The sequence below is a fragment of the Calypte anna genome, unplaced genomic scaffold, assembly GCF_003957555.1.
Source record: "Calypte anna isolate BGI_N300 unplaced genomic scaffold, bCalAnn1_v1.p scaffold_81_arrow_ctg1, whole genome shotgun sequence".
NCBI lineage: Eukaryota > Metazoa > Chordata > Aves > Apodiformes > Trochilidae > Calypte > Calypte anna.
Window position 1 is genome coordinate 28,227 of NW_022045530.1, and position 27,307 is coordinate 55,533.

At 41.3% G+C, this 27,307-nt stretch overlaps 1 protein-coding gene across 4 annotated transcripts; it reads right to left on the reverse strand.

The window, feature by feature from the left end:
- Positions 1 to 26,959, reverse strand: LOC103539238 (cell division cycle protein 27 homolog). Of its 4 annotated transcripts, none has more exons than XM_030468800.1 (19): positions 26,757 to 26,959; positions 21,643 to 21,718; positions 18,358 to 18,505; positions 16,934 to 17,059; positions 15,899 to 15,996; positions 15,224 to 15,378; positions 14,900 to 15,114; positions 14,114 to 14,228; positions 10,839 to 10,954; positions 10,283 to 10,382; positions 9,651 to 9,858; positions 8,673 to 8,842; positions 8,170 to 8,322; positions 7,254 to 7,462; positions 5,488 to 5,605; positions 4,386 to 4,514; positions 4,155 to 4,229; positions 3,430 to 3,610; positions 1 to 1,356 (listed from the first exon to the last, which is right to left on the reverse strand). In XM_030468800.1, exons 1-19 carry the CDS (start codon positions 26,781 to 26,783, stop codon positions 1,274 to 1,276), a joined length of 2,502 nt encoding a protein of 833 aa, XP_030324660.1. In that variant the 5' UTR covers positions 26,784 to 26,959; the 3' UTR covers positions 1 to 1,273. The 4 variants fall into 4 exon arrangements, with proteins under 4 accessions (XP_030324660.1, XP_030324659.1, XP_030324658.1 ...); XM_030468799.1 differs by having other exon boundaries at positions 8,673 to 8,845; XM_030468798.1 differs by having other exon boundaries at positions 10,839 to 10,972.
- Positions 26,960 to 27,307: the final 348 nt, after the last annotated feature.

Below are 27,307 nucleotides of genomic sequence, written 5' to 3' on the forward strand. Positions count from 1 at the left end.
TGCTTATACCATACACTTTATTATCACAAAAGGGCACCAATTGCTGCTGCAGAATGCTACAGAGAAAGATCATTTGGGACTCACTAAGGTGACAGAGCTGTCTTCTCCCAGAAGCAGCCTCTGGAGAAGAGGAAAGTCTTCCTAGGGTGAGAATCCTAGAGAACAGCTTTAAACAAACAAACAAAAAAAAGACAAAAAAACCAAAAAAAAAGACAGATAATTGCACATTTCTGCATCCTGCTTGGACCACACTTTACAAAAGAGTTTGTGAAATGATACTGATCTCAGACAATTGATGCACTTGACTGTAAGGTTCTGATTGTATTAAGGCTTCCACAGTCTTCCCTGTTCACCTGCTTAGAAACCTGCAGTCCCTCTGGAGTCAGGGTTTGATGTTTTCACAGGCCAGTTGTATCTACATTTCTCTCTTGATTTGCCCTTTCTTAATTTTTATTCTTAGAAGGGGAAAGAAGAAGTCAAAGGGGCTGTGAGAAATGAAGCAAGGTGGTGCTGATTTGGGTCTTCCAAGTCCAAAGTAAACACTGACCTTTGAGGGAGGAGGTGAATAAATTAATTTGCTTGGTTAGAACATGAAAGCATTCACTGAAAGCTTTGATTCTGCAATGTGATTCTCCTGCTACGTTTTCCACCTCTGCATTTCAGCCCTCTAAGAAGGGACATTGGGGTGTTTGGGGACACCCCCAGCCCCCCAACATGGGGATTGTGTTTGTTCACTGCAGCTTTAAGGTCATTTACATTCCCTGGCATTTAAGTTACACCACAATGAGCAAAAGTCTTTTAAGAGCCACGTGTTTGTCACCACTGTCATTGAAGAGCTTGGAAATGAGGTTCAGCACTCTGCTTACCAAGAAAGAACCAAACTAAGACACATTTCTGGAGGAAAAAAAACCAAAAAAACAAAAAAACCAAGACACTGCTTCATTAGTACTATCCCCACATCTACTGGCATCGTTACAGCAAACCCCAAGTCTTTCTTCCATGATATTTTTCCAGCAAAGGGGAGTCCAAAAATAGCATTTCCTCCTCAGTCACTTTCAGAAAGGTGGAAGAGCCAACCAGTCAGACTCAGTAGCAGCTGAATATTGCACTGCCATTTACTCTGGGTACAGTTTAATCTGAGTGGTGTACTCATGGTGTCAGTGGAGAATAATGACAATGCTGGCTCAGTGATGTGAAGACCCAGGATGCAAAGGGAGGGGAGAACACAACAGTACCAGTCACACACTCAGGCTCAGATACTGGCTTTTAGAGGTTAAAATTCATCAGTTTCAGCTGCATGGAGCTGTGTGTCATCTGCATCAGTCATGCTGCTCTCTTGGGATTCGTCTGTGCCAACTTGAAAGAAAAAGAAACACAAAAAGTAGTCAAACAACTCCCAAAGCTTCCTCATTACAAAGATTCCCCCACAGTTAACTCAAAAACCACAGGACTGATGAGTTTGGGCTTCCCCTCAAAAGGCTTTGAAGTCATATGGCTTTTCCCTTTGAATATACCAATTTCTGCCAACTTTATGAAGCCCAGAGAGGTATTTAGCAAGGAATTAACATGAAGCAGGTACTAATAAAACATCCCACCTTAGCCATCTTCTGCTAAAAACCTGAAATTGTGGGTCACCTCCTTAGGGATTGGCATGGAGGGTTCCCAAATTCCCAATTTAACCTTCCCACTCCTTCAAAACATCCAAGCTGCAGGAAATACTCACCTTACTTACCCACTGCTTCAGTGCATTGTGACCAATTGACACTCACATGATATTAAATTATGAGTCAGGGAGCCTCTGCTTGCTCCCTGACAAAGAACTTTGTGAGATATGAGGCAAGAGAACTGCTTGAAATAAAATGCCCAGAGGCATTTCTGGTGCTGAAGAAAAACTCTGAGCATTCAGCTCACCTTCCAAAAAAACCAGGTTCCTTCTGCTGTTTGGATAAAGAAACCAAGGAGTGCCCAGAAATGTGCACACACCAAAGGCTACCCTGAGATATTTAACTGCTGCACTTGTTAAAATTAGAAAAAAAAAGGGAAATATCTAATGGTGGTTGCTCCTCACACACAGGAGTGGACTTGAGGCAGCTCTCTCTGGTGCAGTCTGGCATCCTGGAAATTCCCAAATGCTTTGTAGGGAAACTTTTATTGCTTTAATACAAACACTTTGCAGATTTCTGTAGACACAGTCAGCCCCACACTGGTGGTTAATGCACAAAATGGCTCAAAGTGGCCAGTATATTAATTCCTTTTGCCCTCAGAATACCTTCATTTACTTGAGTTTGTCTCAATAATCCTAAAAATTAATCAGCTGAGACTGTGAAACCCTTCTACATTTTATCTGCACAGTCCATGAAACCAAACTTGCTTACACATTTATTTTGTTTATGCTTCTTGGCCACATTCAGTTGTTTGGGTACTCTTATTTTTAAGGGCTTAGAGGTTGCTCAGCAGTTCAAGGACTCTGTCTCCATCTTCTGGTCAGAAATATTCTCAGCTCCCAGTGAGAGGTCTGAGTGAGCCCAATCCCAAACAGCAAGGAACAAAAAAAAAAAATGCCTGATAATTCAGGAATGGGAGTGCAGGAGAAGTTTCCAGTATTGAAAAGCACAGACTGTGCAGAGGATCAATAATGATCAACATGATATGCAGGAGGAAAACAGAACTTTTTCAGTTGAAGATCTAGAACTGCATAAAACACCACAGATCTACTTCTAAGAATCCAAACCCTGTTGTATTTTCCTTCTCTGGAGGAAAAGAATTCAATTTCTTATTAGCATTTTCTTTTCTATCACTCTTTCAGCCTGTATGAAAGAGGTCAATATTTATCCATGCTTCTCCAAGCTACTTCATGGAATTTGAACTCAACAGAGAAGGGAAACCCAGGCCATTCCTTTTTGTGGATTATTCCCAAGCAGCCTAACAGGAGTCTTTTATTTTCTTTTTTATTTTTTCTTGATTCCAATGAAACTGCCTCCCCGACATTCATCCAAAGCTACCTTTAGGTCTAGCAGACCAAACATTTTCTTTTTACCCAATATCCAGGCTGTTTAACTTTTGACAAAGCCTCTACAGGCACTTTCAAGTTGCCATTTGGTTACCTTGAAATGATTTGATGCTTCTCCAAGGGAAGATGTGCAGCTCTGGGAAGATTCTGCTCTCCTAGGATGCTATTAGCCAAGCATGGTTTGTATGAATTTACAGTAATCATTATCTCTAGCCTACAGATTCTAAAGAAATGTCACAATCCTTTTATTTTAAGCTCTCTGTAGGAAGAATGAGTGCATTTTTTCTCAGTGAAGAGCCTCTGGAATTCTGGAGTTCAAGCAGTGAGGTCAAGCAGTGTTGCACTCATTAAACCTGGGATTCTTTCTATCACCTCAGTGGAAATTTTTCCTTGGATTAAGAAGGGTTGGGAGTACAAACCTGATTCATAGGGGTAACATTCACTGATTTGTTCTTCTTGAGTTATTGGTTCCTCATCATCTGGAAGGTAACGTTTATCAATGGCCTCTTTGATCTGGTTATTGGCTCCTTTGGGATCTAAGTCCATTGCCCAGGAGAAATTCATGAGGGCCAAATGTGTTTGACCCAGTTTTTTATAAACCTAAAAGCCAAGCAGAAAAAGGCTACATTTACATGAAGTTGCTACCTGAAGGTTTGGACAAAGAGATACTTTCTGAAAAGCAGATTTATTACAATCAGTCCCAAGGGAAACAGCAAATGTGTGTAGTAAGGATAAGGAAGTGTTTATTTAAGACTAAAACCAATTTAAATTCAACTCCATTTTCACAGAAAGCTGTGTGAGTGTGCATAAACACTGCTCACTATCTCTTCTCAGTGAAGTATCTTCATCAGGATCAATTTCTTGCTTTCTAAAATTACCTTTCCAGCTGACAGGAGTGGAATCAAACAAGGTAAAGAATAACACTGGTTTGGGGTTGTTTTTTCTTGATTTCTGTTAAAGAGAGTTGCTCCAATAATAACTCTTTTGTATTTAATACTGACACATAATAAAGGTATTGAGCAGTAAGCTTTAAAGCTTTGGCAATTTTTAGAATATTGCTCCAAATGGAAGCAGCCTGGCATGAAATTCTCCTACTTCTGCACCAAACCAACCCAAAGGACTCATGATCACAGGTTTTACTTACCTTTCCTATTAAAAAGTAAACAAGAGACTCTTTGGGAACAATCTGTTTCAGTTCTTCAAGTTCTTGTAAAGCAGACTGAAGAAGAAAAATAAAAATAAAAATATTTAAGTACAAACTAGCAGTCTGCAACTCTGTTAGGGTATCACCAGACTGTGATTTAGCACTTATGTGAAACAAACAGCCCAAACAATTGTTGCATTTATATTCTTGTCTGGATCTGCCATATCTTACCTTGTATTTTTCATTTGCAAATAATACAGAAGCTCTATGGAATTTGCATAGTGGGTTCTTGGGGTCAATGTTAATAGCTTTGTTTAAAGTATCCAAAGCCTTTTCAGATTTTTTCAGTGCATGCTGGACCTATTACAGAAAGGGAGAGCAGTTTTAAAAGGGAAAAGAACAGCTCATCTGCTAGACAAGTACAAATCCAGCTGACTATATTCACTTACAGTCTATTTCTTTAAAAAGAATTGTGCAATTCTGGATCAAATGATGAAAGAGAAAGAAAACTTCACCTCATCTCCAACTCAAAAGGTTCTCCCCCCCCACAAGAGCCTGCAGAAATCATTTAACCTTTGGCCAGGAGTGAACTCAACACCTTTCTCAGCACTTAAGTGAGAAGCAGCCTCTGTCCTTGTGGAATCTGACACAGTTTTGGGGCCACACAGAAGCCAAAAGAATGCCAGCAGGTAAATCATCCCTCACCCTCCCCTAGCCTGAGTCACCAGCACAAACACCCAAGAAGAGCCTCAAAACTAAGTCAGCATTTGCTTGAGTCAGGCTGCTGTTTCCTCAGGACTTCAGGATGGATAAATGAGATTTTAAAATAGCCCCTTGCAAATGTCATTAAACAGATGCTGGCTGAAGGAGCTGCCTGCTACAGAAACTTCAGGTGACATCAAGTGGTACAGAGGCAGTTGTCACATCTACAACTGACTGCAAGGAGGCTCAGACTGGTTTTTTATGCAGACATGAAGTGTTAGTCCAAATGTATGCAAGAACAGCTAAAAATTTATTTCTTCTGTATTCATTATAGAAAAACCCTATAAATACCCTGTTCATATTACTATCCACACACAGTCTTGATTTTCCTATCACTGCCTGACTCACCAACAAGAGCAGATAATTTAATTTTATTCCAGAAGTACTTTGGAGAGAGAGGAGAGTGCATTTTCTGACATTAATTCTGTGGTTATTCATTCATCTTGCTCTTAAGCTCCTCCAGCAGAAGCTCTGCAATTGGTGAGCTTTTTTGCTAAAAACATTCAGATTTTTTCTCATGCAAATCAAGATTAAAACACAGCAAGGACAGAGTTAAATCCAATCTACTTACTACTCCAATGTGACACAGTAAGACTGAGCTCTGAGGATTGATATCAAGTGCTTTCTGGAAATGCATTTCTGCTAGGCTGAATTTTTCCTGCTTGTAATAAATCATTCCCAACCCATACCTGCAAAAAGAAAACCAATTCTGTTTCAGGAAGACTGCATTCTAAGCAAAGTAGCTTTGGAAGTGAAGATAACCTGGTAGAAATGGTCTAGACACTTGTAATTCCAGGGCAGGAAGTTTCTTGGGGGGAAAAAAGCTCTAAAACCATCTTGGTTTTTTTGCTCAATTGGGTAGTTGGAAGAGTTAATACCTGAGATTCAGGAAAACTGGCTGAACAACTACAAGTTAAAAGGCATTCTCAAGATTCAGGCAGCAGATCTCAGTTTTCCTGCTTGATCTACTTTTTTCCCCACAGAAAAAGCTGAAAGAAACTGAATTTATCCTAAGCTACAAAGGGACAGATCTCCCCTCTCCCCAGCTGCAACTGGAGATGAGATGCATGAGGAATACTGCAGAGAAGAACAAACTAGCTGGGGTAATCCAGCTAAAATAATCTGTGAAAACCAAAAAAGCTCTAATTTTTTGCCCTTATTAAACATTTACTTTCACAAGAAGCAGATGAGGCCACATCTTGTGCAGAAAGTTTTGCTCTGTTCTTAGAAGAGAGGAAGGGAAGCCACAGGAGTGGCAGCATTTGGAAGGTATTTCTCCCAAAGGGATTCTGGATCACATAGAATCCTAGAATGGGCTGGGTTGGAAGGGACCTCAGAGATCATCAAGTCCAACCCTTGATCCACTCCCACTGCAGTTCCCAGCCCATGGCACTCAGTGCCACATCCAGGCTCTTTGGAAAGATCTCCAGACACGGAGAATCCACTACTTCCCTGGGCAGCCCATTCCAATGCCTGATCACCATCTCCAGAAAGAAATTCTCATCTCCAACCTAAACCTCCCCTGGCACAACTTGAGACCCTGCCCTCTTGTCTTGCTGAGAGTTGCCTGGGAAAAGAGCCCAACCCCCCCCTGGCTCCAACCTCCTTTCAGGGAGTTGCAGAGAGTGATGAGGTCTCCCCTGAGCCTCCTCTTCTCCAGCCTCAACACCCCCAGCTCCCTCAGCCTCTCCTCACAGGATCTGTGCTCCAGTCCCTTCCCCAGCCCAGTTGCCTCCTTTGGACCTGCTCCAGCACCTCAAGCTCCTTCCTGAGGGGCTGAGGGGCCCAGAACTGGACACAGGACTCAGGCTGTGGCCTCCCCAGGGATGAGCACAGGGGCAGAATCCCTTCCCTGGACCTGCTGGCCACGCTCTTCCTGAGCCAGCCCAGGATGCCATTGGCCTTCTTGGCCACCTGGGCACACTGCTGCCTCCTCTTCAGCTTCCTGGCAAGCCAGACTCCCAGCTCCCTTTCTGCCACTCTGTGCCCAGCCTGGAGCTCCCCATGGGGTTCTTGTGTTGAACCTCATCCCCTTGGGATCAGCCCAACTCTCCAGTCTCTCCAGGTCCCTCTGCAGAGCCCTCCTGCCTTCCAGCTGATCCACACTCCCCCCAGCTTGGTGTCATCTGTGAATTTGCTGATGAGGGACTCAATCCCCTCATCTCAATCATCAATAAAGATATTGAACAGCACTGGGCCCAACACTGATCCCTAGGGGACACCACTGGTGACCAGCTGCCAACCGGATGCAGCCCCGTTCAGGACCACTCTCTGGGCCCTGCTCTAAAGCCAGTTCTTAACCCAGAACAGAATGGAACAGACTGAAGCCAAACTTACCAGGCATTATAGTGTCTGGGGTTGACTCTGATTGCATTTCTAAAACAAGCCAGTGCTTTGTCCAGCTCTTCTGTTAACACAAACTCATGTCCCAGCAGGGTGTAGGCATAAGCATAGTTTGGATCAACTTGAATGGCTCTCTGGAAGAACTTGATTGCAATGTCATGCTCCCTCTGCAAGCTGAAACAGTTCCCTGCAGCACACCATGCCTAGGAAAAAACCAACATTGCAAAATTAGCACATTTTTTAGTACTCAGAGTGACTACTGAACAGATTTTTCCATGCTGATTTATCTAAAAATTAGATAACTCGTGGTTTTGTTTTCCCTCTATTACACAAGCTAATAAGAAAACAAACAGGATTCTCTCCTCCAGTAAAAAAAATCCAGTATTATTATAACTGTATTATCTACATTTTCCTTAAATGTGGCACTAAAAATGTCTTTTTGAATATCTTGACTTGTCATTACTATCTGTCCTCCAATTTAATGGACTTTGGTGTAGAAATGTAAAAATTATAATTGAAAATTTGAAAATACCAACTAGAGCAAAGATGTTTTAAGTGCCACTGAATTAACTGCAGCAATTAAAAAGTGGCACAGGAAAAAAATACAGTTTTTATCTTCACACACTGGCAGCTGTAGGAGTGAAAGCCTCCTGATCTTCCTGGATGAATGGTGCCACTGCAAATGTAAAGAAGCATTAACAGATAAGGGGTTTCAAGCTGTTCCAGGTAAGCTGATATTTTAATTCTAAGCAGCCAATTCAAGCACCATCAGTTCAGACAATCCTGCCACCCTCCCTCTCTCCAGTTTTGCCAGGAAGTTGTCACAGAATAAACCTGAACTGAGCTCAGAGCTTTGTTCCCAATCATTTTGCTACATCCAGCTCCCCATTTGTCACTCAACATTTCTTACCTCTGGTGAGTTTTTATCCATATCTGTCAAATCTTTTGAAAGAACTGAGAGGGCAACATCTTTCTGCAGATGCCACAGTGTGGTTGAATAGATTTCCATGCCTTCCACTCTGTAGTTTTCAATCCTCCTTACTTCTGAAAATATTCTCTCAGCCTAAGGACAGAAATTCAACTTAATTCCACCCAAAGCAGAGCACACAAAACCCAAACTGTTTCACTGCACTACAAACAATCCTATCAGCTGTGGGTGAAGATGGAGACAGGCAAGGAGGAGACCCCAAGAGTTGGATGCCAAAGAAAAACAGATGAAATCTAAAATGCAGCTCAGCTTCTTCAGGAAAACTCAGTGAAGATTCAAGATTTAAATCCACTCCAGGTGTAGCATTAATGGTTATACAAATACCCAGAAACTTCCCAGAGTTTTGGCAGGAAGCTTGCAGGTTTTGAGGAAAAGATTCCAAAGAGAAATAAATGAAAAAAGAACCAACCCCAAGCAGTTCCTACCTGCATATATTCTGCAAGTTCAAAGTAAGCTCTCCCAATTTGGCACAGCACCCAGCCAGTGTTGTAGTGGTGGGATGGTAAATGGCTTAAAATATTTATAGCTTCTTTGCAGTTGTATGAACACAAAGCTAAATAACCTTTGCCCATGTCCCGGAGCAGGCTCATCAAACCTTCTAGGAGAAAAAACACAATAAATAAAAGCAGAAAAAAAACAAATAAAGAGAGAGAGTTGAGACCTATTTACTTGAAACTGCTAATCTCAGGAGTTCTGCACTTTGGCAGGCACTGCTCCCAAATTCAGGAGCTTTGGAAAAGCTTTGGTAAAGTTTGGGAGCTCCTGAAGGAGTTTTCCTGACAAAGGTTCAAGGTTTAGAAGTCAGACAGTGACAACTTCTTCAGACAACAAGAGAGAAACTCTGAAATTGAGGGCAGCTGCACTTCTGCATTTTCAGCAGCTACTCAAACATTTTGTTAGGTCTGAAGATAGTTTCTACATGCCTGGTATCCATGGATACATCATCTTGCTGCCTGGAAATATTATCAAGTCAAAAGAGAGGAATTCAGCAGTTTGCCTGGGATTTTCTAACAATTGGAATAAAGATTTGTCATTTAAAGGATGTCATTTAAAGGATGGAGGGAGAACAGGCTACTTCAGCCCAATTTTGAGGGAAGATGATGGGTTACTAAGAGCTCTTCTGAATCAAGTTTCCAAGGATCTTGCCTGAAAAGATTTTAATCATTAATAAGGACCAGAGACTGCAAGATTGCAAGCTGCACCTTCTTACAACTACCCACTTTTTACTATTTCTTCACATGTTGCTTGTAAATGAGCCAGAAGATAATGAATTAATTGTCTTTGTAATTATACAAAGGGGACAGCCCAGGCTAAAAAACACTGCAGCAAAACCTTTTCATCCAACCTTAAAACACAGATACATGAAGTTTTATTTACTACAGTCCAATAGCATTCAAACAGACCTGCTGCTGCCTTCTGTAGTGTAAAAGCCTGGATCTGTGGTGTGACAGTGGAAATTTTCCCTTCTGAAATGATGGAAGAGTCCAGTTTGTTAATTTCCAAACTGTCATTTAAGTTTGGTTGAGTTATTCCTCCCTTATTTGTTTTACTTTTTGTTTTTCTGTTTGGGATCTTCGGTGGAAACTTCATTTTTAATTTTTTGCTATTTTCCTGCAAGTAAGAAGAGGAAGAGTTCCATATAAATAAGTCTTTTAAATTCAGGTAACTTGAAAGTGAATTATGTAAAATGTAATTTATGCCTCTTTGCAGCCTTAATAACCATGCCCAGCTGTTTGACTTTGAAACTAAAGTCTACAGTAACTTCATCAAATATGTTTAGTAGTTTATTTTCAAACAAAGGTTCACATCTTTCTTTTTGTTCATAACACTTTTCTTCCTATTTGAGCTGAGCACTTCCTACTATTTGAGCTTAAAAATAACATTATATGGTGATGGTTTTTTGCACATAAAGTTCTGCTCATAGAGAACCTGTTCTTAAGCTGCCAGAATTGCTATGCAAACAGAGAAATGATTTACCAGTGCAGTAGCATGGGTGAGGAATTCACAGGTTTGCAAAGTAGACAAAGTTTGTTACCTTTGTTGTAGAGCTATCACTAGTAAAGAGGCGAGAGCTTCTTCGAGGCAGTGAGTTTGGGGGAGCAGCAATTGTTGGGCTCAATACCTGAGGTGTAGTACTGAAAACAAATGGCACACTCAAAACTGAATGTTCTTCATTTTTAATAGTTAAATAAATCCTTTTTATAAGGAACATCTTAATAAAAATAGCTTTTATCTTTGTTCAAAGTGCTCGAGTACAATCCAAACGGTAACAAGAACTCTACCTGCTGCATGTTAAGAACATGAGGAAAATTTCCTTCCAGCTACTTTTTAATTTATTTATGAAATGATTTAACTGCAAAGGAGATTAAAAAAAACCAAACAAACACCAATAACAGCCCAAGCACAATGCACGAGCTTCCTACTTCCCCAATGAAGGTATTTTACAGAAAATACAACTTCTTCCTCTACGCAAAAGAAATTCTGCAGGAACACCCACACAGGTTGGGCAATTTAAAGTGCCAAATTCCTTCAAAAATGGAGAGGCAAAAGTATGTAATGCTCCAAAATGATGTTTTCTCCCTCCCCCTTACCTCGTTTGTGGGCCAGAGCTCTGTGTTTGTGCAACAAGAATGGGAGTGACTTCTCGGCTATTTCCACTCTGGGAGAAGACAGATTTTGTTCCAGCTTGGCTGATCCTGCTGACACTCTGCATAAGACAAAGTTTCTACAGGTTTGTTATTATGTCACTAAGTGGTCCCAATTTCTGCCACACCAAACCAAATCCATCCTGCCTATCAAATCTACACAAAGGAGGGGAAATAGAATACACTTCAGGGTGAAGGCTCCCCCCCACACACTCCACAGAGCACATCTCAAAAAAACCCTCTTATTTTACCTCTTGAAATGCCAATAACACTGAGTTTACCAACCTGATGCACATAATTTGATAAAATTTCCACCTAGTGGCAAGAAACTGTAAGAAGTTCTTGAATTATCCACCTGCAACCACATCCACAACCATTAACACCACCTCAGGGAGGTGCATGGGGTACAACACCTGAGCTTGCTGCTCCTCTCTCTGGTTCATAACATAAATCAGGATTTCATAAATAATTACTGCCTGAGCCTTTGGAGGAGGCACAGAAATATGCTGCTTCATCAGAAAGGGACCTGCATTCTGCAGCATAAAAAGTGAAAAGAGCTCCACTCAGGTTAAGATGGATTAGCCAAGTTACTGCTTCTCAGCTGAGCACACACAGGTTTTGGATCTTTTATTTGCCAGAGTTTATAATCATGTCATGGCTTAGCACCAAAACACTGTCTTGTAGCTTCATACACTATCAGAGAGAAAAAAATGTGTACTTTGATGCCTATCCTGGCACAGCTGGGGCATGCAAACCTAGAGCTGGGATAACCTGTGGAGCTGAAACCTAAGGAAGAAGTGTAGAGAAAAATTCAGACTTCCTACAAAGGACTCAGAACAAGCCCTTCCCTCCCTGCCATTTAAAGAAAGCTTAAACCCCCTCCTTCTGCCCTCTCCTGGGACACTAACACACAACTCTCTGATGGCTGCTTGGAAGAAATGTCCTTTAAGACACCAAAATCAGCAAGCAGGATTGATGACAGCACAAACCCCCCAGTTCAGGCACTGAGTTCCACAGTTGTCCCTCCCTTCTCAGTTTCTTTTATCAAGAGGACAGTTTAAGCAGCCAGAAAGCACCCTTGCCCACTCAGAAAGGAAACCTTTGGTTCCATCCTAATGTTTCATTCATTTCCACAAGGGTTTCCTAGGAAACTGCCTCCCTCAAGTCCTGCACATTTGAGCCCCAGCTACACTCAACCTTTTCTAACTGAGGAATTTAAAGAGGAGAAGTGGAATTGGCCAAGTAATTATTTGCCTTGGACAAAGCACACATCAGAATTCTAAGCTGTTAATTAAAACTGTGTTTATTGAAACTGATTTGTGTTTAGGTAAGAGGAGAGATGCAGATGCACAGATGAGCAAAATTTCTACCTTGGTGCTGTTGGCCTGTACCAAAACCAAAGCAAGAAAGCAGCAGAAAATATGATTTTATTCCCCAAAGCTTTTCACCTGTTCTGTAGTACACACCTGAGCTGAAATCCAGGTGAGTGTGAGGCTGAAAAGCTGCACTTGGCAAACTATTTCCATTTTCAGAGTCTGGATAATTTACCTTCTTACACATGCAGAGGCCACCAGTGTTTTCAACTATACCACAGAACATTGGTTGGTCCTGAGCAACTACAGGATGGGAACTGGCTCAGCCATATGAAGCATGGTTCTAGCTGACTGGTTTAGTGCAGTCCAGCCCCAAAAGAGCAAAAACAAGAAGGAAAAAGAAAAAAAAAAAGCAGCAGCAGCAAGCAGAATTAAAAGAAAGTGTTGCAGTAATCCCTAGAGACACCATAGTGGTCTGTGAAGGGAGATCTTAGAATTCTCAGTCAGTTTCAGAAGGCCATCCAAAGAAAAACAGTTATTTGCTCATTGGTTTTTATTCTTCTACATATTGGGCCAATGAAAGTTGGCAAATTGTTTTTAGCAGCTCCCAGATTTCACTTATAGAAGGGGCAAAAGCAGCTGAGCACCAGGTGATTTATCCAGAGCAAGCACAGAAATTCAAGTTCTGCTTTTAGAGGAATTCAACTCTTACTTGAACTGAGTTTTTATGAGAGTTGGCCACCTGTAAAACACCAGCACTCCTCCTGCCACTTCTAGATTTACTAAAAGTAAAGGGAAAAATCCTCAGGGTTTTGCTTTTAGAAATGTTCAAATGGTTCTTAAACTGCCATCAACATTCCACCCCTCATTTATCACTATGGTAACTATGGCAGATTCTTAAAGAATTAAAAAAAAAAATCATTTTAGTTTCTTCTACACAAGACACAGCTGAGTGAAACAGCACCATTCTCTCAGCCAGCCCTGAAGTATTTTGATTAATCTGGTCTGTAAACCAGAATTCAAGAACTGCTTGCCAGAAATCAGGAGCTTCTGCTCACTTGAGGCTTCCAGGATTATTTGAAAATGCATTAATTTAAACTAAATTAAATTAATTAAATTTAATTAAAATTAAATTAAATTAAATTAAAGTGATAACTCCACATTTGGGCTGGTATAGCACCTTCCTCAGGTTGCCTCCAGCAACAGAAACTCAACATTCTGCATCTTGGGTGGGGGGGGAAAAAAAAAAAAGGAAAAAAAAACCTATTATTGCATATGCCTCCAAAAGTTGAGAAAAAAATTTTGCTAGCCAAAGGAAGTGACAAGACAAGCTGAAAATATTTACAAAGCAGATGTCTGGATTTAAGATATGGTGCATTTTTTTTCTTGCTGCCTCCTTTGAAAAGGCAAGTTTAAAAATAAAACCTTTTGAGGCTTTAGAAACAGTTGTTTCAACATAAGATACTATTCTAAACTAAGATTTATTTTAACTAGCACTTCAGAAAAGTCTAAAAAAGTTTTGTTAGGATAATATTAGACCACTTGTCATCAAATTAAAATGCTCCCCTCACCCCCATCCTCACTAGCCTATAAATACATGAGCTGGTGACAAATATTCTTTCACTGCCTTAAAGAATTGGTGGTGAGAGCAGATTCTTTTTTAATCACATTAAAATTAACCATAAACTTATTTTTCATCTAATTAGCCCAAACCTTTTCCACAGCTAAAGGAGGGCTGCAATCAATTCCACACTCAGATTAATTGTTTTCCCAAACAAATTCTGAAGGCAGGGGATAAGGGGGGGTTCTCCTCACTGTCAGCACCACTTGGGACTCTGGATTCTTCTCTCATGGACACTGCAATGTCAAATTTATAGAACAGGGATTAGAGTCTGGAACACAAAATACCTTTTTTGAAGGTGTTCCTGTGGATGGCACATCAATTACAGAGGAAGTGTTTGTGTAGTTTTGTAAATATGATCCATCTCCAGGGCTTGGGGTTTCTAGTGGCAAAATTCCAAAGCTGAGAACAAAAAAAGAGGAGGAAAGGTCAATTTCTGAGTGTTAGATTCAGTGCCTGATTCTGTGGATAAAACAGAGACTCAGATGATTAATTCAAATCAATGAAGGAGTTCTGAAATCAAGTTAACCTTCAATATCTTAACATCCTCATCTATAAGACATTTTAATAGAAAGCATATTTATTCCTGAAAAACACAGAACTTTCTTTGTCTGCTTGCATAATAAGTAAGAGAAACAGACAATGCAAGTATTAACAGCTTTTAATATCATCCTGTTTAAACCAGATGGAAATACTGAAATTTAGGATTGGACTCTGATCTTAGAGCTCTTTTCCAACCATGACAATTCTGTGTGAATCTATGCTCTATAAGAGAGCTGTTCTTTAAGTCATGTTCTTAAAAGTTTAAAGGAGTCTTTCTGCTCTGAACCAACAATTCTTCCAACACCACAATAAGCAAGCTACTAAACCAACAGTTCCTCTCTTCTCAAGAAAAATCACAACAGTTGGAAAAAAAAAACTCACAGATGGGACCAAAAGCTGTTTAGTTTCTGTAGCATGATGTACAACATGCTATCAACACACGTTTGGGGATGTTGTGCAGCACCAGGCACCTTCCTCTAACAAACATTATTAGCAGCTGTAGAGAGGAATTCTCTATCTCAAGGACTTACCTTGGGGTTAGTGGGCTCAAAGCTGCTGGTCCCCCCAGTAAACTTCTCCCAGTTTTTGGTTTATTTTGAGCCTGTTTAGACAAAATGGCAGTTCCTGACCCCAGAGGGACAGCATCTGGTGAAATCACAGCTGAGTCAATGTAAGACATAGAAGAATCCGTGTTCAAGGAGGAATATTTTGAATTAGAGGATTCTAGGTTGATTCTGTTCAACTCCTGAAAAATGGAAGGCAGGTGTCAGGCACTCAGACACTTGTTTCTAATTAGCATTCTTCAGTTAAGCTGGAAAGATTGCTTTAAATACAAGGATTTTAGCAAAACTCACAATTGTGTCTTGAGGTGTTTCCATCAAGACAGTCTCAGGCTGTCTATGGGATATGTTGTGATTAGATACCAAGGTTGTGCAAGTGTTAGGCAGACAGCTGCTGAAGTTCTGTAAAGATGTTAATTTAAATGTTTGGTCAGGGTCTGGTTTTTCACCTGTAAGATTGGAAGAACATTTAAAGAAGTTATTTCTCAGGCTACATGCTGAATATTCAGCCTGAAACAAGGAGGAGAGAGGAGAAAAGTAATTTAGAAGTAACTTTCTTATTTTTTTCTTATTTATCAGCAGTTTTAGAACACTGCTGATTGAGTGGAAAGAGGTTTTAGAATACAAAACTCTAGGCAATTGGTTTTACTTAAAAAAAATTAAAAACCCAATCAAAACACTTGAAAAGTGATTCTCAGAAGCAGAGTTTCTCAGGATCCACTGTCAGTTGAAAACCATACAGAATTAAATCCAAAAATGTAAGTTGTGAAGATAAAAGAAAAGACAAAAAGCTCCAACCACTGGCCAAGGATTTTAAATGCATTTTTGCTCACAAAACCCCTCCCAAAGAATTCTGCTGGCATTTTCCTTCCTAATTCTGGACAAGGAGTAAAACAAACCTTGCCAAGTGGTGATGGCAAATCAGAAAAGCAGAAAACATCTTCCCTGGTGAAACCTCTGCAGACTTACCTATTTCACAGAGTGATTCAAAAGGGGACCAGAGGAAAGGATTTAAACTAAGGCTCTTTTGGTAACATTCTGATCCTTTGGCAAGCCGGTCTGTCTTGCTGCAAAAAAAAAAAAAAAATTGTTTCTAAGGAAACTTAAAACCAGGACTTTTGTTCAAAATAGCTTTCCAGAAGAAGAGTTGAAAAACAAAACCATGAGAGGCACAGCAATATTCCTCATTAGTCAAGGCACAAGATTAAACCTGAGTTATTTTCAAGCTATTTGACATATTTTGATATAAATGAAAGTTACTCAGACCCAGTCCTCAAAAGTGTTCCAGAAGTACTGCCATAGCTTGAGAATTTTTGTTCTACACAGATGCTGTTCTCTGCAACAGCTTTCTTCTTTTTTTTCCTCAAAAAGCAACCTGGTTGCTAGCCTTCCAGCCATTGAAAATATCAAGGAAAAAGAAATATAAATTAGGGGCTAAACTATACACTTAAGTCTAACAAAGCTTCTGAAATAAATGGTTTTGAGAACTGGTACCCTAGGGAAGAATCCAAGAACCCCACAAGTTCCATTCAATCTCTTCACATTTACCAAAACCTTTCTTGCAAATGCAAAATGCTTAAATTCATAGATTTATTCTAACTGGCAGGCCTCAAAACCTTCATTTCATTCAACTATAAATCTGCAGAATAGATAAAGAAAAATCAAAGTGGCAACAGTGGGAAACAGGCTTCAGAGTTTTAGGGAAGGCTACAGAACAAGCTCAAAGTTATTAAGACCCTTGGACTGAATGCTTAATAACCTGGAAAAGAGGAATTTGTGCTGTCAGTCAGAAGTTCTGGGTGAAAGATGAACCATTCCTGCATTCCCAACTTAGATGGCTTCAACAACTACCTACCTGCATCTACCATCCTCTGATATCCTGCAGGATTTCATAACCCAGAGACTAAAATTGAGCTCAGGTGTACTAAAATTGAGTTCAGACAAATAAAAAAACATAAAACCAACCCCCAAGCTTGATTAGACACAATAAAAAAGCAGTATTACCAGTAAACATGTCCCAGTAAGGAGAGTGTAAAGCATGCAGAGTCACCAAACTCCATAACAATGTCATCATGGCTTTTCTGTTTATTCAGCACTCCACCAGATAAGATCTGCTCTCCTTCTGCAAGCCTTTTTAAAAAAGAAGAGGTTTAAAGGGGTTACAAGGCTCACAGTATTGGTAGTCCAGAGTGTTCACCCTGCTGCAAACAAAAAACAGAAATCCACTGTCAGTGTTCCCAAGTTGCAAATCACAAACAATCTATTTCCTGTAAATTCATTTTTAAGACTTGATGGATTCCTCTAAGCAGCACTCTGAAGCTCAACATCTCTACTGGGGAGGGGGAAGAAAACCAAAACATAAGCTAAGTGTTCCAAAAGAGACACTTAATATAACATGACTTCTCTAGAAGTGCCTATTCTTAGGTAACAAAGTTAAGACAGCTCTTGGTTTGGCTTTGTTGCCCAATTAAAAAACAAAACATTCTGTAAGGCTCCAAGCACTCAGTTAAGATCCAACATTGGGACCTGGCACAGACTTTGGATTTTAACATCTTGTTTCCTTGCAAGAGAGGCTCAAAAGGAGAATCACATAGGATAGGCCACTCACTGAGGCTTGAAAATGGAATGGGAGGTATTTTTCTGGCATTTGAGACCAACATCTGCACAAACAAATCATCTCTTCTTGCCTCCACTTGAAATGAGAGCTGTAGGTGGATGCTTCTACCAGGATAGCCCATTCCCACAAGAAAATCTCTATAAATGGGCTCATATAAGTACAGCAGCAATGACAAGATACATTTAAGACATTTTAAAGAGTACTTTGAAGAGATCCCACCTATCTGAAATCAGTTCAGAAGCTGCTGTACTCTCTCTGCACACAGCAGACTTTACAAAAGCCAGAGAGGGAATGATCAAATTTATTCCAGTGGGACCTTTCCAAGCAGAGCATTAACAGGATTTCCCTTTCAACAAAAGATGCAAAGAAACCTGGAGCCTAATAGCTCCAAAAGTCTTGAGAGTGTCAAAACAAAGCAGACACAACCTTGCTACTAAAGATGTCAAAAGACTCCCTGTTAAAGAGGGTCTAGAAGACTAAGGAGCATCCCCTGCTACCTCTGGAAAAGTTTTGCATTTTGGTTCCATGGCCACACTTCCCAGAGTGTTCTCCTTGAGTTATCTCAGCAATCAACATTCTCTCCCCTTACACAGCTTAATAAACTCCTTCACAAATTACTCAACACCTTTTAGAGGGTTCTGCAGTAAGGGTTAATGCTCCATTAGATCCAGATCTGAAAGTAAACTGAACTTAAAATTCTCTTTAGAGCTGAAGGACCAAGGAATGAACTCGTTCAGGTGATCTGACAGCTTCCTAAAAGAAATCTAAAGAAAATAAACACCTGTAACTAAAATATCAAGGATTTACTTACTTGCTGAGGTCAACACAACATTTTGCAAGCAGGTATTTACACTGGGGGGTAGTACAGCTGTGTCCTTTGAGGAGCCTGTATGCTTTATAGGCCTTTCCTGAGCGGTAGTAACAGGTAGCCAGTAAAAACAGAGCCTCTTCTGAATGCACTAAAAAAATGAAAATCAAATAATAATAATAATTAAAAAATCATCAGTTTACCACGTTGCTATGAAGGCAGGGAGAAGAAGTCAGCTAAGAACAAGATGGAAGAAAACAAGCACGGCCATTAAAAGAGATTCATTCCTCAAAGAAGTGCATTTCTGTCCTCATCACCACATAAACTTGGAATTTCAGACCAATTCTTAATATCTACTTTTGTAAAAAAACCTTGATCCTTCTGGCTATCAAGTCTCCATGTGTGATTAGGGAGTTTGTTGTTAAAAATCACAAGTCAAGCACAGCAATCATTAAATTAAGATTCATTCCCCAAAGAAGTGCATTTCTGTCCTCACCACCCCATAAACTTCCATTTTCTTGGAATTTCAGACCAATTCTTAATATCTACTTTTACAAAAGAACCTTGATCCTTCTGGCTACCCAACCTCCATGTGTGATTATGTTAAAATCACAAGTCAAGCATAGCAGTCATTAAATTAAGAGATTCATTCCCCAAAGTGTATTTCTGTCCTCATCACCACATAAACTTCCATTTTCTTGGAATTTCAGTCCAATTCTTAATATCTACTTTTGTAAAAAAGCCTTGATCCTTCTGGCTATCAAGTCTTCATGTGTGATTAGGGAGCTTGTTGTTAAAATCACAAGTCAAGCACAGCAATCATTAAATTAAGAGATTAATTCCCCAAAGAAGTGCATTTCTGTCCTCATCACCACATAAACTTGGAATTTCAGACCAATTCTTAATATCTACTTTTGTAAAAGGACCTTGATCCTTCTGGCTACCCAACCTCCATGTGTGATTATGTTAAAAATCACAAGTCAAGCACAGCAGTCATTAAATTAAGAGATTCATTCCCCAAAGAAGAACAGTTCTATCCTCATCACCACATAAAACTTCCACTTTCTTGGAATTTCAGACCAATTCTTAATATCTACTTTTACAAAAGAACCTTGATCCTTCTGGCTACCCAACCTCCATGTGTGATTATGTTAAAAATCACAAGTCAAGCACAGCAGTCATTAAATTAAGAGATTCATTCCCCAAAGAAGTGCATTTCTGTCCTCACCACCACATAAACTTCCATTTTCTTGGAATTTCAGACCAATTCTTAATTGTTTTCCTGCTTGCAACTTGACTTCTGTTATTTGGCTCATGTTGTAGCCTCACATGACTTAGTGGAGCAGCTTTCCCAGTTTAGTGGCTATTTTACCAGTCACCTCCACACCAAAATTAAGTCTTTACACTCCAGTCACCTTTATCCAACGAGACATTTTTAAACCCAAGGCTTTCTCTCAAGGCAAGGAATTTAAATCTCCAGACCATTAAGAAACCCACATTCTGCTTTTCAAAACACAGCACCAGGCTGGAGTGAAGCATTAAAAGAAAAAAAAAATTGGTGTTTTTCCATTTATCTACAAACTTTTCAGAGAAATCAATACCAGCAATGCACAAAATCCTCTTTGGGCAACCTGCTCAAATCCTTTGCTACACTGAAAAGTATTTGCAGTTTTTGCCATCACTCAGTGAGAGTGGAAACTCAAGACCCAGAGAGAAGAACATTTTATTAGCCTTCTGCTAGAAACACCAGAAAATCTTTTTGAAAACTCAAGTTAAATCAATTCTTTTATCCACTAATTTAACCCATTGCCAGAGTTCTGGGAAACTACCAAGCCACAGATGTCCCCACAAGGACAGTAATTGCAGATGGACTTAAAAGGAAGTTCTTCTCAGGGTAAAATCCCCACTGCCAACACAGAGAGAGTGTTCAGCAGCTTCTGCTCTGCAGAAATTACTTATTTTAACCAAAAGCCAACTGTTTTGTTAGCAGTTAATTGCTTGAACCAAGTGGCAGCATGCATGCTGTTCTCTCAGCACTGTTGGTCACTGAAAAAAAAAGCTGTTTGAAGTACTCTAGCAGAGTCTGATTCTACAAAGGTAACATCAAGCCCTGTAGTTTTCTCTTGACTGCTGCAAAAAGTGGATTTTCTTCATTTCTACAGCCTTGGCAATTACCTTCTATGCAGCATTTCCCTGCAGTGTGCTGTGTTCAGGGGAAACCTGGCATGCCCAAACCTCTGTTTCTCTCTTATCTACACAACTTTTCTTTCAACACCAAAAGGAAGATCCCAGATTTCCTGGGTAACCTTGACATGAGGGGAAAAAAAAGACCTGATTTCTCACAAAAAGGAGTTTTGTGCTCCCACTGTTGAGTGCACTCTGAGCATGTCAGACAAAACACTGAAAGCCAAACATTTCCTTGCAGAACAGAGCATGAAACAGGTTATAGAGTTAAATTCACATTACAGGCTCTTTAGCATGAGAAATTACATGATAGTTTAGCTTAAGAGTTGGGGCTTTTTTTTCATGTGAGTGACTATGAGATAATACCTTTCAAAACAGAGAAAAAAAACTGAAGTATTGAGGACAAAGAAGTAGAAAAGAATAAAAAGCTTATCAGAAGTAATGGAGAAAAGGTTAATGAAGAAGAGGGACCAGAACACAAGAAAAAGGTCTATGAGGGACCCAGAAAAAATAGAGATTTGTGTTGCTGCTGCCTGCTCAGTATCCAAGACATCCCATATCCCAGGATTACAATGAAGGAAGAGTTAAGAATCCAACAGGAAATATCTATTCCATATGTTCTGATTCTCCTTGTCTCCATTTCACTTTGCTTTTCCCTCATCACCACAAGATTATTTCTTTCAGCTATCATAGCCAAACAGGATTATTACCAAACACACCTCTCAATAACAAGACAATTTCTATACTCTGTATACTGCTTCTCTACTCAAAATATCCTCAGACTGCTTAAAATATCCAAAATACCCAAATATCCATGGACTGCTTAATAAAACTCCCCTCTTTGATACAATTCAACAGGTCACTGTAAACATTATCTTTAAACAAATGAGTTTCCTTTTTTTAAGGAGGTTTTACTATAAACATTGCTGCTGTTACATGATTTTCCAACCTCATTTTGAGGCATTCTTCTGCTTTTTTTAACCAGAAAGTTAAAACTCCAGTATCACAAGAGGAGGAGTAAAACAAAGCAGGAGGAAAAAAATCCTAAATCAAAGTAGAAAGAAAAAAACCAACACATTAATATTGTATTTACAAAGCACATACCTTCTGCATACAACCTTTCAGCAAGGAACACTGCATCACGATAAGCATAGTGGTTAAGTGCTTGCCATATAGCAGCCTGCAAGACAAGAAAAGAAATTTTAAAAGAAGCTTAAAAAACACAAACCTGATGAGCTCTTATTGCCAAAAGGCAAAGTTCAGGTCTGGTTTCCTGGTGTCTGAAAAAGAATGGAGAAAGCTTAATGTGCAAGACAAGTTTTAGTTGTTTCAGCTATTAGTAAAAAGGCTTTAAAATAATCTTAGTAATGAAGCAGTCCAAGGATGTTACTCAGCTGTTCCTGTGCCCAGCATCTCTAAACCTCATCCAACATGCCTTGAGATCACTAAATATATATATATAATATTGAGTTTTAGCCTGGTGCAGAACTGAGACTGGATTATTGCACACAACCACCAAACAAAACCACATGAAGGAAGAACAACCAACTCCCCAACACCAGAATATTTCCCTTTTTCTCAGCTGTGCCCCAGGAGGGGAGGTGGGAAGCAGCTGAGGTGCCCAACCCACTTTACCAGCATTTATCAGCTCATTTAAACCATTTCATCCTCAGCTGGGACAAACCAGAAATCACAGCAGTGGCTGAGGCTCTGTTGATGATATTGGGTCCACAGCACCTTCCTCAAGGGGATGTCTGTGTTCCTCTAAGAATCAAGATGAAGGTGATCCACTGCTTTTTTTGGGGTCTTTGCCCATCAGCCACTTTTTTCTGCTACTAATTAAGAAAGAATGCAAATGAGATGGATAAATTGATGCATACACACTGGAAGGAACCCACTTCTCTGTTTTGCTCACACTTAGTCAATACAATTAAATGCTTAAGGGTATTGTCTTCCTTTTCCAAGCTCCAGAGGTTGGGACTGTTGGTATCTGTGGAGACTTCAGAGGTGGCACAGCTCCAGTAAAACACCCAGCAAACACCCAGACAGGTGTAGAAACCATGTGCACCACTGAAGGTGCTGTCACCAGCAAGAACCATCCATAAAAAGAGAGATTTCCCAGCAAAATACTCAGCCATTTTTGTTCACATCAGACTAACAGCTTTCCTTTAGCTCTATCAGAGGGAAAAATAATTCTTTTTAAGATTTAACCTTTCCTCCCCACCTGTTAAATGGGGTGGGTGCACACTTAGCAGGGGTTGTGTGTTGAAGTTAGAAGGTTCTTGACAACTCTTCCTTCCCATCTTGCCCAAACTCCAAAGCCCTACACAGCCATTTTGCAGTCATTTTGTTCTTCCTGATCCAAACAAGCTCTGGACTTCAGAGCTCAAGGCTCTGTGAGCTCATATTTCTTCAATATTCATCAGCAAGAAGACATAAACTGAATTAGCTTCTGATACCATATCAGAGACTCCAAAATTAGCAGAAACTTCCCAGAGCTAAAGAACCAGCACCCTGTAATGCTATTCCCAGCAGGAAAGGCAAGTGCCAATTTAATCTACAAAAAAATAAAATAAATCAATTCCAACAGCAGAATTACATATACCATATGCTACTTCTTCCAACACAAACTTGACAAACTCAGGGTGTGAAAAATATTCTTTTCATGGGAAGCCTACATAATCATGAGCAGCACACACCAGACCTTCCAGTTACTATATAGAATATTCCCCACTAAATCTCTGTAGAGAGAACTATTTTCTCTTCTAGGTCCCAACAAAATCAAGAGGTAATTTTAAGCCTGTGTGTGAAAGCACATGGAAACAAATTCTCTTAGTTTGGTTCTTATAATTCAGAGACATTATTGTCTCTTTCTGGTTGTATTCCACACTTGAGATAACTTCAGCACAGAGTTTGCCTGCTGTGGTTCCTCCCTTTCACCTTGAGAAGCTCCAAGGCTGTGTCCCACAGACAGCATGGCACAAAAAGTAAGAGATAGAAGGAGAACATGAAAATCTTTCAGACTATTCCCAAGTTTGAGTATGGTCTCCTTTTTCTCTTGCTCTCAGAAGCAGCTCTTCCCTTACCAAGTCACAGATGACATTCAGATTAATCTCTTCAAGCTCTGCCATCCTCAGGTTAAAAATACAATTTTTACAGGGAAATCCATGTCATTTGACTTCTCCAACAGGAGCAAGTTGCCAGAAGCAATTTTGCCAAAGGCTGAGAGGGGCCACAAGTAATTTTTGGATGCACCACAGCCAGGTTAAAAAAGTTACACCACAGACTGGGTCAAATAACAACCAGTGCTGAGCAGAGACCCAGTGAAAGCAGAGTCAGGTCCATCTTTTATCCAGAAAATCCTGTGCACTGCCCAAGCTGCACTTGACAACTACACCAAAGAGGTCTTCAAGGATAAGTTCTCTCTTCCAACAGCTAAAGAGGCTTGGAATTTATTTTCCAAGCTTTAGAGGCTGCTGATATGCTAAGCAGTTTCTCTCATGATTTAAAACATCTTCAGGGTGGGCAAAGGAAAGTTTTCTGTGACAAGTTGTGATGCATCTACTAATTATGCAAACTCTGCCTGTTAAATAACCAGTTATTTAGCTGGTTATTTTATAATATATTATACTGGTTATAAAATATATTATACTGGTTATAAAATATACTATACTGGTTATAAAATATACTATACTGGTTATAAAATATACTATACTGGTTATATATTTAGTTATTTAACTGGTTATATTATAATCTGCCTGTTAAATACATCAATATTTCCCATTTTCAGCCCTAACAGTAACCTTGGAGTTCAAAGCACCATTCCAGCAGGTCACAGCAGATCAACAGCAAACTTCCAAGGAAAGTCTTCCATTTGTTTCCAAGATGGTTTTCAGCAATATCTGGAAGGCCTCCAGGCAGTTTTTCAGCACATGGGATGCAAGGTTTTCTGTTTGAGCTGAAGAGTCTTTAAAATAAGTACCTCAGAGGTCTACAGAAATTCTGGCACTTTTGTTCATTTTAAAGGATTAAAAATAGGTTGTAAAAATCTAAGCAGTGAATAGGATGCCTTTTGGGACATTCATTTCATCTAATTAAACCTCAGCATTTATAAGGCAACATAGAGGCAGATTCCTTTATTTATCTGTCATGCTTTGCATGTCACAGCTGTAAAGATGACAGTTTTTTCCTGGAACACTGAGCCCTGTAGACATCTGAGAGGCTGGAAGAGAAGAGACAAATAGACAGAAGAAAAAAAAAAATCTCTGCAGTGACAAAAAAGAGAAGCAATGTCAACTTTTCCAATCATATTGTTACAAAAAAAAAAAAAAAATGAAGCTAAGAACACAGACTGGAGCTAAAATGGGAACTCAGCAATGCAATCAACTTCATCCAGATGTGCACAGCAAAATGGAGAGCACTCACTGGACACATTACACTGGTGAGGAAAATAAAAAACAAGTGTGAGCTGGTGTAGAAAGCTGCTGGAGATAACAGTCCAACCTCTGCACCCAGCTCCAACAGAACCTCCAGGCAGAATTGGAACCTGGAATTTGGTTTGGATGGGGCACTGATCACTTCTTCCCCATTAAAAGTGACCCAGGCCAGGAGAAAGAAAACCTAAACTTAGCAGTGCTGCTGGAAACAAGGAATAACAGCAAAGCTAAGGGTGAGAGAACCACCAGCAAGGAATTAGTTGGCATTTGGAAGCAGGCAGAATATAAACAGATCTATTGGATGTAAAAAAGCCTCATCAAAACATCCAACCTGATAAGGGCTTGGGAATGGAGAAGGACCTAGGAGATGTCCTTCACTTGCTGAAAAATAAAACCAAGGCTGCATGTTTCTACCAGACCAGCAAATATTTCCCACTTGGAAAGTCTGATGAACACAGCACTGGAAACATTAAATATTGTCCTTCACCCTGCACTGCATTCTTGCTTCTTTTTCTATCAGAATCCCACAGTTTTCCTGTGCAAAACACCAGTTCAGCTCCAAAGGGAACAGCAATGGTGTCAGGATGACCCCTGCAGAAGAGAGAGTGGGTGGCCAAAAGCATTTCCAGCACCACCCTGACCCTTGCTCTCAGAACAGAAGCATCAAGGACACAAACCCCAGGAGGCCATCACTGTCACCATCTTACACCAACAGTCCACAAGGTGGGCTGGCACAAGAGGAGTCTTTCTTCCCCTCTTATCTTTTCATTAAAAGGAGAGAGGAGAACCAAATGCAAGAATTTTCCCTGCTTTCATTACAGAACACAAGACACAGTGAAAGGTTCCTGGCATAACTAGAAACCCCCCCCTCAAACATCCTGTTCAAAACCTGAATATAAAATAAGATGGGAACATTAATAAGAAGAGAAATTAATACTTATAATACAGGTAGCAAATTGGGCATACAGAAAGGGGGAAAGCAACAGCAACTTGCAGGTCTGTGATTCATGCCTTTCAGATGGGAAAAACAAGAGCAGGAAGAAGCCCACCAGGGGAACTGCAGGGAGATTAAAACATGGCAGAAACCCGAAATTCGCCTTCTTCTCTGTCCTGGCTCTCCCATCAACCTGAAGATTTTAAACTCCTGGGGAAGGAGGAGTCGTGTCCTTCATTCCTGCCAGAGGTGCCCAGCCGAGCACCCACCCCGTCAGCATTTAAAAATGAAACAGCAACAAGCGCAGAAGGTAAACGAGGTGGAAAGAGACAGAGGCATCAACAGGTCTCCCAGGGGACCTACGGGAGGGATGGGGGGAGCCGAAAGGGCCTTTTCTGGAAGCCGACCCCGCCACGGTACCGCCGGAGACCGACACCCTCGGGAAGGGGGGGGGGAACGGGACCGGTTACCCCCGACCGGGGCAGAAAGGGTGAGGACAGCTCTTCTCAGAGGCACAGGGAATAGGGAGGGGACAGAAGAAGGAGTGAGGAAGCCCAGCAGCCCCACAACTCCCCCCCGGAGCACCCTACGGGCAGGGCCCGCTCCACCGGGGAGGGGGCACCCGGGGCCCGCAGCACCCCCGGGAGAGGCCCGAACGGGAAAGGGGGGAGGAGGGCACCCCAGGACAGGGCCTGGCGGAGGTGAGGGCACCCCAAGAGAGGGGCCTTGCGGAGGTGGGGCCTCCCCCGGGGAACGGGCGGCACCGCGGGTCCGGCTCCCCCGCCAGGCCAGGCCGGGCCTTGGGGCCTGAGCGCGGCGGCGAGCCCGAGCCGCCCAGGGGTCGGTACCTGGACGGGTTCCTGCAGCACCGTCATCCTGCTCTCCCCGGCCTCCTCCTCCTCCTCGCCAAGCCCGGAGAGGGGCGGCCCCGGCCCCGCCTCAGTGCGTGTCCCGGCGGCGGCGCAGCCCGGCCCGGCCCCTGCTCATTTAAACTCCCAGCGACCGTTACCGGGGCAGGCGGCGGGGAGGGAAGGAACGAGGCCGGCCGAACGCCGAGTCTACCCGAAGCTGGCGGCGGAAATAGCCGAACTGTCTGCCGGAAATAGCCGAAGGACGGGGGCGGAAAGAGCCGAGCGCCGATGGAAAACAGATGAGGAAAAGCTTCGCTCGGCGGCCAGGCGGGAGCGTCCCGGGAAACGGAGAGAGCCGAACCGGGCCGGGCCGGGCCGAGCCGAGCCGGGCAGAACCGAGCCGAGCCGAGCTGAGCTGAGCTGAGCTGAGCTGAGCCGAGCTGAGCCGAGCTGAGCTGAGCTGAGCTGAGCTGAGCTGAGCTGAGCTGAGCTGGGCCGGGCAGAACCGCACCGAGTCGAGTCGAGTCGAGTCGAGTCGAACCGAGTCG